The following is a 14328-nucleotide window of genomic DNA, read 5'->3' as shown; positions in this document are numbered from 1 at the left end:
TAAGATTTAGGTGTTGTGTTTGTTACACGTGCAACTTAGCCGGTACGGATCCAGACCTATCATGTATACGCCCGTATACAGGTAAATTTTGTTGCCACTCGCCACTCTCTGAGGTGTGAAACAATATACGAAAAGACTAATCAATGCAGGGTCCAGTGTTATTTCGAAAACTGTCGAAGTGAATTACTTTTATAATCACCTATCGATTTTGATATAACTATTATCGCAAATTAGTCATAACAAAACGAGATTTCCGTTTAAGTTTGAATCCGTTATATCAGCCAACTGTTTCTATTAAACCGCACTAAATGTATGATCCTATCGGAAATTTGTGTTCATGATACTATATAGTGCGTGTGTGCGCACGTTGTGTCCATTATGTATGCACTGTGCGCACGACGGTTTTGGTGCGTTGTGCGTAACCACAATTGTATTATTTTTGGTTCCTTAGTAGTGCATGTGGTAAGGCATTGTCGATTTTGATATGTTTTTTGGTCTCACAGTCCTTGAAGCTTAGTTTTGAAAACGTAGACAGAAATGTTATGATGATTTTTTTTTTTTTGTGTATTATTGTCTAATGGAACTTAAAAAAAGGAGGAGGGGATTTGATCTAAACTACACTATCATCAGCACTACACAATATTATCATGGGCATGGGCATAATATGATTCTATATCTTTTGAAGTCCTGCGATCAACCAGGGATTTAAGTTTACAACGAAAAAATTAAGAAGAAATCCTATTTTAATTTCTTGATAAATTAGCAGTCGTGAATAAAAAAAAAGACATCACAACATCAGACGTCATGAGTAGCTGATAGTTAAAGAAAGGTCAAGACGGTATAGTGTATGACCTATTAATATAATTTTATGATGTAGGTATACACGAGTAAGTATAGTCTTAATTGTATTTAACGTTATTTCAGTGCTCTAATGTTTTAAAATATAATTACCATTATTCCTTTAAAAATGATATTACATCATATTCTAATTCAAACAAAATCAGTCATTCAAAAGCTAAGCAAACTAAATCGTTTGGTTTACACTGTTTAAATTGTCCCATCAACAACCTTGGTAATTTGAAGACGGCTGCCCAGTCTGTAGGAGATGAATGTATGTGCTGATTGAGTTATTTTGAAGAAGACTGCGGTTTATTTGTGTAAGCATATTGTGATAATGCAGAACCTTAATGGGCTTCTAGACTGAAACATACAGACGAAAGTCCCCAGCATGACATTCAACGCGGTCATACTATACTTACAATAAGCTGGGTTTTTTGTAATCAGTTAAACAGTTTTCGTACTTTTAACTTTAAAGCTCCAGCAAATGACGACAGAATCGCATATATGAACGTTGGCGACGTTGGAAACATGGAACAGGTGGCTTACAGTAATGTAAAAGCTATGAATGGCGACTCCATTGAAGACATCCGGGCAATGATCCCAAAAAAGATGAAAAACGGACAAGAGGTGTTTAAGAATGAATTCAAGGTATGATGAGATAAAGATGGTTCAAATAGGGATCCAAGTAGGTTGAAATAATACTGATATCGGTGCCACTTCATTAGCAACATCGATGACACAATAAGTCATTTTATGTCGAACACTAATGCATCCTTCTACAATAAAAAACAACATCAATAAATTCTTTCATTTGTACGGTATCATTAGTAACTGTGTATCGTTCATGTGTAAATAATTGTCGCGAAAATGTTTATTGTTAGATATAATCAAAATAATATTGCATGCAATATTCAGGTGTTACCCTGGGGTGCAGTACATCCTCATCTTGAAGGTGCTAAACCAGCAAACAAAGCAAAGAACAGATTCAAGACAACTTTCCCATGTATGTATTGATATCTATAAACTAGAGACAATTCTTTGCCCCCCCCCCCCCCCCCCCCCCCCCCCCCCCCCTTTTTTTTAAATTTTGTTTTTTGTTTGTTTGTAAAGGGTGCGTATCATAATAATTGTTTTAACGTATTTTTTTTTTTTTTTTTTTGTTAATTTCTGTATTATTTGAAACACAAATAATGTAAATTATAACCTTTTATTCAATGTATTCTTATTCAAAAGATCACATCATTGCTGGTTTTCATAACCATTGTCAACTTGCAAATATACCATCATTGCAATCATTTAAACTGCCTGTTGATGGTAATGAAATGGAAACTCTCTCGTTTATATTGTATTATTAACCTCCACAAGTATCCATGCAAACATTGTTTTATTGTTGGATCAAACGATCTTTTACTAAAGCTTTTGAGTACAATCAAATTAGAGTTACAGTTTTATTGTGATACCGTTTACGGAAGAAGTGAAATCAATGACATATGAATTTGAAATGACTCCAAAGAGGTTAAACGAATCTTCAAAACTCTCTTTTATAATCATAATCATAATTTATTTGATTTTTTGTCCAATCTGTGCACTACCGTACCTTATTCCTTCTAAAACCCCCCCGTTATCTTGTTATTAGAGCTTTCCCTTCCATTAACGGTGAACGGTAGTATAAATATATGGCTATGGAGTATATTGAAGCGTATTTTATATTAATAAAGGGCGTGAAATTTAGAAGGAAAAAAGGGAGAACAAAATCATCAAAATGCTCGAATATCGAACATTTCTTTAAATACCTTAGTTAGATTTTCTTACAGACTTTTTGCATACTATGACAATAAATTGTTCCCTTCTACTTGCTGATTTAAATAGCGGATGTCGTCGGTAAAGAAGACATTTACCTTTTGGGAACACCATGTCTTATACTTCCTGTGCTTTTATCAGGATTCCACTTGTAAGACTGTACAAAAGACATCAGTGAATAATACCTTTTCATAATTTAGAGAAAGATACAGTTAAAACAACCAATGAATTAAACTGCATCATACAGCTGTTTCGTCCTTCTAGGACTCACAAGCGATGCTAAGGCCCTACAATTTGAATCCTTCAAGGTGACTAAGGAAAACCCAAAGTGATCAAAAGGAAAGTCAAAATCTAAGACGGGGAGATGCAGCAGCTCTTTAATTAAATAAATTTCGTAATTTTCATACATCATATAATTCTAGAACAACGTCAAGTACGTGTGTATGTTCTGAACTGTACCATTATTCGAAAAAAATAAAATGTGGTTACGGCTAATCCAAGGGACTTAGAATCCACCAATAGTGTCTACCACCTGCTATCTTAAAGATTTTATTAAAGATTCACATGTGAATAACACATTTTAATCATTTAAATTAAGATGCAGCAGAGCCAAACAATTAAATAAACTGCATCATACAGCTATTTCATCCTTCTTGGACTCTACAGGGATGCCAAGTACCTAACATTTGAAGCCTACGTGGCGACTAAGGAAAATCCAAAGTGATCAAAAGAAAAGTCAACATCTAGATGAGGAGGTGTAGCAGCCCCATAAATAGATAGATTTCATAATTTTCATAAACCAGATAATTTTATAACAGTGTCAAGTACATTTGTATTTTATGAACCATGCAACTATTCTAAGGAGTTGAAATGTGTCAAGCAAGTTACGCCAATCTTCGGGGACTTAAAGTCCACCAGCAGTTCTATCACCTGCTATCATAAAGAGTGTACAAAAGAGTTACAAGCTAATAGCACCTTTTCATAAATTAGAGTAAGATACAGTAGAGCCAAACAATGTATAACCATCTAACTTTTTTATAATTTGCCCTAGTTTCAAAAATGTCGGTTTTGATGAAGGTTCTGTTGACATATTCGTGTGTTCGTTGTCGTTTTTATGATAGTAATTCAACTGGTAATAATTAAAGGGATTGTACAAACGGAACAAAAAAAATGGACTTGTCATTACAAATTGCGCAAAACAATCGCAAATTAATTATTCATGTAAGTGTTGGACCCCCGAATCCAGGTTCATATAAAGCGCGATTAGTGGTCGTTTTTGTGAAGATGCTCAACAAACACTTCATAATGATTCGTGATTGAAGCATCGTTTAATCTGAGGACCAGAGATAATATTTATCCAAAATCTGGCAATTACCAGCTAAGATCATAACCTAATGGAACCTTTTTAGAATACTGAGTCTTTGATTTTAGATGACCATTCTCGAGTAATACTCAATAAAATTGGGAATGATCCCGACTCAACATACATCAACGCCAACTTCATTGATGTAAGTGTCTTTCTTTTGCTCTATATTATTACTGCCCAACAATGCATTCACTGACTATTTCGTATCGATCTATCACTGGTTCTACAATATAATCATTAGGCTAACAATCTATGTAAATCTACTTGTCAGACTTCTCCTGAATGTTAAGATACATGTATACAATTTAAATAGAAAACATTATGATTTTTTTTCCTTTTTTCACATCTATCAACTTTTATTTTTTAATGGAAGAGTGTCGACGCCGACAATGTGTACGTGGCTTGTCAAGGTAAAAACAATTTTATATATCAATGATGATTCTTTTTCTTTATTACTATTTATAGTCATAGTGTTTCATCTATCGTCGATGCCGTGCGGCATCTATGAAATTATCATTTAAAAGCTACCCTTCTTAACACCAAAGTGAATTTCAACCAAAGATGAAACAAAATTAGGGCCGGGCAATCATTTCTTAGATTCGGAAAAAAACTATTAGACAAAAAAAGGGATGGTGTTGGTATACATGGATAACAATAATTTCAATCATCTTTTTTCTATATCTAATACGTTACAGATAAAGTGTATGTTCTTTGAAGTATACATTCGGAAAGTATAGTTGCAATTTTGTAAAGATGAGAGCCTTGAAAGAATAATTTAAAACGTAGCTTAAGTGATTGTATTGATACAGTGTGCTTACATGTAAATTGAATATTTGCAGGCCCAAAGGAAAAAACCGTAAACGACTTTTGGAGAATGATATGGCAATTGAACACAGGAAAGATCGTTATGGTGACAAACCTTGTAGAAGGTGGACATGTAATTAGTGGTTTTTTCTTTTTCTACGCTTTAAGAATTATTTCATGTAAGCAATTATAAACTTGTAACCGTGTAACTACCGATGGAAATATTAGTCTTAGCTTACTTAATTTATATGTTAAAAATAGCATTAAAACCGCAAAACAATAAACAAAACAAAAATGATCTAAATTACAATATTTTGGTTCGCTAACGTGTCGTGGCTGTATTTTATCTATTTTTTAAATTAATAACTTGAAATATTTCTCATATTTCTACCATCAGGTCAAATGTTACCAATACTGGCCTAACGAAGGTTCACCGCTGGATACGAGGCATTTCAACATCACACTAGATCGGGAGAGAACATATGCATTTTATGTTATACGGGAGATTTCTCTGAGCAAGAAAACGGTAAAAAGATGGCATTCTGTTATGGATAAGATTGGGTCATTAACGTATCATTAATTAGTACGGATTTCATTATACTTTTTTCCTAATCAGCAGACCACTTGCAGTTTATACAGTTTTAATGCTTTTGACTTTTCTTTTTTTTTTTCATTTCATTCGTGTTTTTAATGAAAACGACTTCTTGTCGTTCTAAAATATTTAAGAAAATTAACATATGCTGACTATGCGCTGTGCTCACACCCTGTATCTGAATACATGTAGTGCAATACCATTTGTGTCTAAGAAACATCGTGTGTTGCTGGTGAAATTAACCAAAATCAACAAAAACAAAAAAAAAAAAAAAAAAACCCATTTAAGTCACACAAATAGAAAATTATCAAACTCAAGTCGTAATATAATCAAGTACATGTGATTTACTCATTTATTTTAAACAAACCTTCAGCAACTTCATTGGCAGTACGAATGGATACCATCACATTATTCATTTCTTCTGAGGATGAAAGCTTTTCTGTGAACAGATATTTTCTTGTCTGTCAAAAATATATACACAAAAGAATCGTCTTCATGAAATATATATCTAAAGAACAATATTATCGAACCATTATTTTGCATCATACTTTATCAACAGTAAATAGTTGTGTGTGTATATATATATGATTGAAAACAATAGCACAATTAACTACAGTAGGTCATTTATATTTATTACCCATTTTATAGCCTTCACAAAACCATGAAGTGAAAAGTTTTTTTCTTGTATTACAAGTACAACTACCAAGACAATTTTGAAGCTGAAGAAATATCTAGTCAATCGTTTCTTTTCCTTTATCCGACAGACAAAGGAAGAACGCCAAGTTCATCAGTTCCATTTTACTGCGTGGCCGGATCACGGTACTCCGAACAACATTGAACTGGTTCTTTTTCACCGTCGTGTGACGTCATGTGTCACACATTTGACGGGCCAAATGGTGGTACATTGCAGGTACAGTTGATAACAGAAGGCATACGCACCATAACTTCCTTCATGAAAGGCCCAAGAAATAATATAATTACCGTATGACAAGAAAACAAGTTTTTCTTTTATAAAGAAATGTATTTTGACAGGATTTCTGCTTCATGTTAAGCATGTTAAACTAAATATCGCGGTACAATGCAAAATATGACATTCTACTTTCATTTAGTAATACAGTGTATTTGCTGCAGCTGACGCTCGAAGTCTGTCTGCCAAATCTAGTCTTTTCTCGTTTTGTGATGGCAGCAACCACAATTATGGTTTTCAATACAAGTCACAACTTCAATTTCAATGAACAACGCCATTGTGAAAATAGCATATCCAGTAATTAAGTTACACCGATTAAAACAACATAGAAACAAACTTTGATAAAATATGTTTCTGTTATTGGTCTTAGTGCTGGACTAGGGAGAACAGGGACCTTCATAGGCCTTGATGCTCTTTCCAAGGCGGAAAGGGAGTCGGGACGAGTGGATATATTAGAGTACATCAGGACAATGAGGAAGGACAGAATGAATATGATTCAAACCCATGTAAGATATGTATTTATATGTATGAAGGTCAGCATATATCCAAACAAAACGATACAAACCAAAACATAGAATTACTGGATCAATACTTAAATGATATGCCTGCTAAATTACAGGATGAATAACATGTGGTACATTTGAATCAATTCATTATGATGAAGGCGAGGTAAGAACAAATGATGTAGGAACGCTTGTTTTTTTGTTTTTGTTTTTTATCTAAATTGATTTGTATTGCAGGAGCAGTATATCGCTCTTCACGAATTGCTTGTTGAAGCAGCAGATCTATCGAACACCCTGATTTCCAGAATGAAATTTCCTGACGCCCTGCAAAATATTCTACCTGCAGGGAAGCCAACCAATCAAACAAAATTGCGAATAGAATTTGGAGTAAGTGTTAGATAAAATTATAACATTAAATTAACTTCTTTTTCTTTGCACGATATGAATTTGCACGTGTCTCGTGTTGTCAGGTAGTCCCAGGAATATTTGCCTTGTATTCTTTTTGGAACGTGATACTATTTACTAACATTTACCAAAATTACATGACCGGTTTTGCAGAAGACAATTACCTTTCCGGGATACCAGTTCATATTTTTTGTTTTATTTTTAGGAGTCCCCATTTGAAGGTTTGTTCATATGTTTGAACTATGATTCTGTTATTATGACAATATATACATTTTTTCTTTCTCAAAAAATTATGATAACATTTTTTAACTGTTTTCAGAAACTGCAGACCCTCATTCCAATATATAATTCGGATTCCTACACAGCAGGAATGATGGCAAAAAACAAGGACAAAAACAGAACAATGTCAAATATTGCAGGTATGTATTTTCATATATCACATGTAATGTATGACATGTTTGAAATTTATTTAGATTGACATTGTCACTAAACAATCTGACTTTGATGTACGCATTGTTTCGCTTTATGTCTATCATATTTAACATTACTGAAAAACCTAAAACGATAATAAACGAGTTGCTTCTAATAGATTCTATAAGAATAAATGCCGACATGTTTCACTCAGCATAAATGTCTAATAGACATAGAGTTCAATCGTTTTATCTCATAGTTCGTCTGTTATTAAACATATAAGCAAATTATACTTTTGGGATTGTTGCATAGATTTTCAAAATAAAAGACATCGATCTCGTCAAACATGACAGCATTATTTTTCCGCAGTATTAAAATGAATAAAAAATGTTATAAAAATCTTATATTCGTCGTCATTTATTTTCTTCAACATTTTTGAATGTCGAAACTAGGATTATATAAATATAAGCATAGCGAGGAACAAGATGACACTGTTTCTCATGGTGATAAGGTTACGAACCAACAAAAAGATATTTTCCAAAATCTTGTCAAATTAAAAAATCCCAAAGTTGAATTTTGAATTAGCGGAAAAGCGTTATAATCTAAACTATTGTTCAAGACTCAAGGCTCGCAGAAATGTTGTGCCAATGTATGATATATTTGTAGTAAAACGATACTTGAAATAAACATTGCTGATTTTGCATGTTGATATATCGCCAACATTTATCGGCAAAATCATACCGTAATTAGTGTACTGAGTGACTTTGACAAGTAGAATTCTCTGATTGCATGATATAAGGTTTTATTGAAGCCTCAAAATTACCTAACTAATCTTTTCAAAACAAATAGTAATAGAAATTGATTATGCTAACTTAAATTAAAAAAAAAATTGGTGAAATTTTGAAAACGGAACGCATGTTTAAGCTACATATATTTATAACTTAAGTATCACCCTTTATTTGCAAACCATTCTCATCCCCAAATAGGATGAAAATAAAACAGCACATCTGAATCAATGTCATTAAAAGCAGTGTAATCTTCCAAATGGCTGGTGAGTTTTTTTTTAATGAAACATTATTAATATTTATTATTAGTGTTATGTTATTAAGAAAGTATGATTTACTTCTAACTGACTGACAGAATGGCTCTGGCCAGGCCGATCAGTCCGCCACCGCAGCTACTAAAGCATAGAAGTGAAGGGAACAAAGATAAATCGCAAGTTTATATATTCATATTTATTATAAAGTTGTATTATTATTCTATTTAGTTGACATGTTTAGAGCGTTCCTGCGGTCTCAAGGACGTGGTAGGACTGATTACATCAATGCCGTTTTGTTACAGGTAAATATATTGGTATTTGTTGAATATACTATTAAACCATAGTCTAATGCAAATTATGTCTCTTACCATGATCATTAATTAATCTTTCATTTATTTGCTGTTAGTCACACAGATCGAAGACTGGCTATCTTATTACCCAATTCCCATTAAAGGACACAATTGATGACTTCTGGACATTAGTGGTTGATTACAACTGTGAAAACATCGTTGTCTTAGGAACACCCTCGGAGGTGAGCAACTTACTAACACTACAGTTGTGTTAATATTGCTAACTTTAAATATATTAGGTGCGTAGAATAATTGGCGAGTCCTACAAGGACGCAATAGCTTATGATGCAGTTGTATTTAGTGTTTTTATTTTCTAATTCTAATTACTAATTCATGTATCATAAGACGAAATATTATTTTCAAACTATTCCTTAATAAGTTTTAGTAAATAAGTTATAAGTAAATTAATGATATCGAAAAATATTTTTAACGTTTATATTCTTATTCCATATACATTATGCAATGTCATAGCACTGGCTCCGTGAGGAGAGTGAGACAGATAATGCCCATGAAGTATATGTGAAGAAAGATAACAGTCTGGAGGTGATTACTGATGTGGATATTGTCGATTATGTAATCACAAGCAAGGTAATAACAAACACGTTACACCCAGTTGTAAGGCAGATCGTAAGTCTTTGGTCCCACACATTTAAGATACTGTTTTGTGATATTTCCTGTATCATCAATTTTGAGTTTGAATTTTGCGATTTTCTTGTTTTGTAGACCAATCTTCAAAAATATTGACTCACGAATACATGTCGTAATATTAATTGTGCTTTGTAAGATTGTGTATATTTTGATAATATTATTAAACTTAAGTGATAACTAAATATAACATGGATCTTTGTTTTGCTAATTCAGCTGAACAAATATCGATTAAATTTAAGAACTCTGTTTCGTTCTATTTGACTGTCTTTAAATTTCACACCTGACGGATTTCACTAAAAATGTTGACACCTGATCCAGAGAGTTTTACAAAACTTATAAGTAACTGAAAATATCTATATAATCACCAAACGTTTGATATACGACAAGAAAACTGGATATTCTTTTTTAATTGGTTAATTATATTTGTATTGATCTGAATTCCTGCACCAGGCACTAACTTTATATTTGTATGAGTTACAGATGTCCCATAGTGACACTCCAATACGGGTGTTCACGATGAAGCAATGGTCCTCCGATTCCTTATTGCCCCCCTCTGACTCGTCACTTCTCCTCCTCCTGGAACAACTGGACAGCAGGCGCCGGTCAGACAATACCAAACCAGTGATCGTCATGTGTCGGTAAGTTCACGGCCTGACCCATTCAAGAAAATGAAGCGATTAATGTTTCAACGTATACGTTATATTTGCGTTTCGAAAATTGATGCTTATATACGGGTTAGTTAACGAATCGGTTATCTTAGTAACATTTTATCTCTTTAACACTTATATTTCGGGCGCATTGACATCACCATATCTTTAAATGTTCGTGGATAACCACTTTATGATATAAACGATCTCCTAATGTAAGAAAAGCGTAATGATATCCACTTGATGGAACAACCAGTGGATTATCCTTTCACCCCGCCATGCGTTGGTGACATTGCATGCAATTTATTTTGCTACATATTCATCGAAATAAAATCTTCTTTAATCGTTAGTGTTTTAAAATCTACTATACACGACATTTCACACATAATCTTTTTCACCGAACAGGGATGGGTGCAAACAGAGTGGACTGTTCTGTTGTATTTCAAACGCAAGAGATCAGATGAAGATGGACGATGAAGTCGACATATTTCAAAACTGTAGACAACTTCAGATTCGACGGCCACAAGCTCTCGGAAACATTGTAAGTGGTGATATCTACTCTCTTATCGGATATACATACCATTAGGTGAAATTTGAATCTCATTTAGGATTGAAGCGTATTTGTTTTAAACAATACGTAATTCTTTGCAAAAAAAATCCTATAATGACATTTACAGAAATCATATTTCAGTTTCCTTCACGGTTGTGTTGTATTTCATAAAAGTTGTTTTAAAAAGATTGACGACAAATAGCTTTTAGACATGGCTGTGTTTATTTGGTTACCACTCCCAAATGATGACGAGTTCATGACCACTGCACTACTGGAATGAGAGCAACGGTTTAAAATTTTTAAAAAATATATACAACAAGTTAATTGCCAGGTTAATATAATTATAATCGCAAGCGTATACATAAGCGGTGAGTTATTCCGCTATACACACATAACGTAAAAAATAGATTAAAAAACAGCAAATTTGTATTTTTATAGATCTTTAGATATCGAACATTACTGACGACTGTTAGGGGTAGATATTTACTATACCTTATTTACTTAATAGACCGATTACTGTGCGTTATTGTTCAATTTCAGCACGAATTTTGAGTGTTTTTATTTAAATGATGCATCATTCATTATCTTAAAGAAACATTCAATGTTACTTTCAATGCTTTTAATTTTGCATATCAGTCCGTGTTTTGCACGTATAAAGCGAGCTACATAAACCGTTTGTATTAATTACTTTTTTATTTATTGTTTAGGAACAATACCAGTATTGTTACAGCTTCATCGGACAGTACCTCGATTCAACTAACGTATACATCAACTAAAGACAAGGGGGCAGGTTTGACGTCTTTTGGATAAAAAAATAAAATTGTGAACATTGATTGAAAAAAGTAACGTTGTTTCTTTCACTTCGATTTGTAATTAATTGTCCAGCAAAAATTAAATGTGGTTGCTATTTATATGGTGTGCCTGCCAAAGCTGAAATGCTTTTAATGACATATATGTTTGATAAGGTACTTTAGATCTGAGTTGAAATCTCCACTATGCTGTTTGATCACCAACGCGGAATATACTCACAAAGTATGCACACTTTTAACTTTACCTTCATTCATTAATTTCAATTCTTATATGCTTGTACATTAATTCTGTTAAATGTCTCTTAAAAATATCGTTTTATTGATCAACAATTAAAAGTATTTGTATAATAGATAAAATATTCTCAATTGAAAAGGCGTTTAAAATATACTATTCATGCTTCAATGTTTTAACCGTAGTGACTAAATAGATGTGAATGTCATAGAGATCTTATAGGAAATATCTTTTTTGTGATATGAAGCTAGACTTGTTTGATGCTCTATAGTTTGCATATTCGTTTCGTCTTCACTCGTTTAAACCTACTTGCCAACTCGGATGTATCAATAAATATATATAAATGACAGGTGCGAAGCAGAAGACGAGCGCTCATCTGGATCACCTGGTCTTATCCTCCTTTTAGTTTTTAAGAGGTGTGCGTGCAAATATTTCTTTTTCATAATTTGCTGTTGTTGTATTAATTGTAATTATTGTATAAATATATCGATTATTGTTATAGTTCTATAGTTGCATCATCTGTCTGAATAATGCATTATATATATCTGTTGTTATATGTTGCCAATTTGATAGCAGAATAAATATGCATATCGATAATACCAAAACAACAGTAACTGTGAAATACAGTTTTGAAACAAGACATGTCATCTATCCATAAAGTATCATAGCTGTTTAATGAAATGTGCTGATCTCATGCACTTTGTATGTTTTTTTTATAATATGTAAGTAGTACATACGTTGCTAGCATTGTATTCGTCATTATCATTTATTACGTTGTTCAAAGGTGCAATTTTACACATTTGTAAGTATCAGTATACCCATGTTGTTTTTTTTCTTCTGAAGTTGCGAATATATAATCTCCAATATACAGATATCAAATCTTCTTGACTAGCAATTCGGTCACACATTTGAGGCAGGTTAGCATCACGACTTCAAGATAATCAGTAACAAAAATACCTATCAAATGATATGTAACTTATATTCTACTACCTGTGTTTTAACGAAAAACACCAAAGTACAAACATACCACGTCCTACAAAGACATAGAATTAGTTTGGCATAATAAAGATTATTATAAATGTTTTATACCTGATTGTTGCGTACATGATATCCAGGGCGTATTCCACAAAGCAGGGATATATTTCATTTGCAAATATTTATTTTTTATATCGTTTTTTATTTCGCAAGTCATAGTCATACTTATTGAGATCTGGCAACTTTCACAACATAAAATTTAGGGAGTCCCTTCATAACACAATTATGTTAACCTGAATATCCAATGAACTTTCCCATACACCTATCAATCTAAACGATGTTTTTGCTCGAAAAGTAGCTTTGTGTTCACCAGATTATATTATTGAAATATTGATTTTGTAGTGATTGATATAAATGTTTGCTAAGAAGCACCACTGAGATGTGGTATAATTCTGTCAGAATAGGCAATTTACTTAACGGGTCAGTAAGGGACGATCATCAACAAAAACAAAATTCGGATCGGCAATTCATTTGAGGTTACATGGAAGTTACAGAATTAGTTTGGGACTTTTGATTAAACAACCTATTTGTTATTTCATCTTTTCATGATTTTTACTAATGACGCAATTCAATTTTTTACCGATTTACTTTTTTACCTATTGCATTTTCATATATATATAGTTACAAAGATATATATATATACATTTTCATGAGCTGTGAAGATATTTCTCCTGGCATAAACATATAAAAGAATAACCATTCATGCATATGAAATGCAATGCTCTTGAATAAACATTCCTGATATAACCGTACACTTAATTGTGTTGTTGTTATAATTTAATGAAGGTTTAATATTTTAGTTCTGTATTTCACAATTCAGGATAAGTGCTGTGTTACATATCAAGTCAGTTACACCTGGTGTTAAGCGATATTATCGCTAACTTCACTCGGTATTGTATAGTACAGCATTCAAGTTGCATATACTGATGTATGATACAACAGCTCAGTTACACCTGATTTGCATGATACAGCAGTTCAGTTATAACTGATATTGTATGATACAGCAGTTCGATTACATCTGATGTCGTTTGATACAGTTGTTTATTTACACCTGATATTGTGTGATACGACATCACAGTTACAGCTGGTATTTTACTGACACAGCAGGTCAGTTACAACTGATATTGTATGATACAGCAACTCCGTTACAAATGTTGTGTGATACAGCTGTTCAGTTGCATATTATGTATGATACAGCAATTCAATTACAACTGATGTTGTTTGATACAGCAGTTCATTTACACCTGATATTGTGTGATATGACATCACAGTTACAGCTGGTATTTTGCTGACACAGTAGGTCAGTTACAACTGATATTGTATGCTACAA

General features: G+C 32.8%; 1 protein-coding gene across 1 annotated transcript in view; it reads left to right on the top strand.

Annotated features, from left to right (window-relative positions):
* LOC132545238 (receptor-type tyrosine-protein phosphatase alpha-like) overlaps nucleotides 1–9303 on the top strand; it is a 33178-nt gene extending 23875 nt beyond the window's left edge. Inside the window, exons 14-25 of the mRNA XM_060208915.1 lie at nucleotides 1316–1488; nucleotides 1756–1843; nucleotides 4072–4148; nucleotides 4380–4416; nucleotides 4846–4943; nucleotides 5208–5336; nucleotides 6167–6312; nucleotides 6740–6875; nucleotides 7110–7259; nucleotides 7597–7696; nucleotides 8956–9029; nucleotides 9134–9303. Of these exons, the coding sequence (XP_060064898.1) occupies nucleotides 1316–1488; nucleotides 1756–1843; nucleotides 4072–4148; nucleotides 4380–4416; nucleotides 4846–4943; nucleotides 5208–5336; nucleotides 6167–6312; nucleotides 6740–6875; nucleotides 7110–7259; nucleotides 7597–7696; nucleotides 8956–9029; nucleotides 9134–9292 (1367 nt within the window). The 3' untranslated portion in view covers nucleotides 9293–9303. The remainder of the gene's footprint in view (nucleotides 1–1315; nucleotides 1489–1755; nucleotides 1844–4071; nucleotides 4149–4379; nucleotides 4417–4845; nucleotides 4944–5207; nucleotides 5337–6166; nucleotides 6313–6739; nucleotides 6876–7109; nucleotides 7260–7596; nucleotides 7697–8955; nucleotides 9030–9133) is intronic.
* The last annotated feature ends 5025 nt before the right edge of the window (nucleotides 9304–14328 follow it).

This window comes from Ylistrum balloti, unplaced genomic scaffold, assembly GCF_031769215.1.
Source record: "Ylistrum balloti isolate Yb309-2 unplaced genomic scaffold, AGI_CSIRO_Ybal_v1 Utg369832, whole genome shotgun sequence".
Lineage (NCBI taxonomy): Eukaryota > Metazoa > Mollusca > Bivalvia > Pectinida > Pectinidae > Ylistrum > Ylistrum balloti.
Note: the sequence above shows the minus strand (reverse complement) of the source record. Positions and strands in the feature narration are given on the sequence as shown.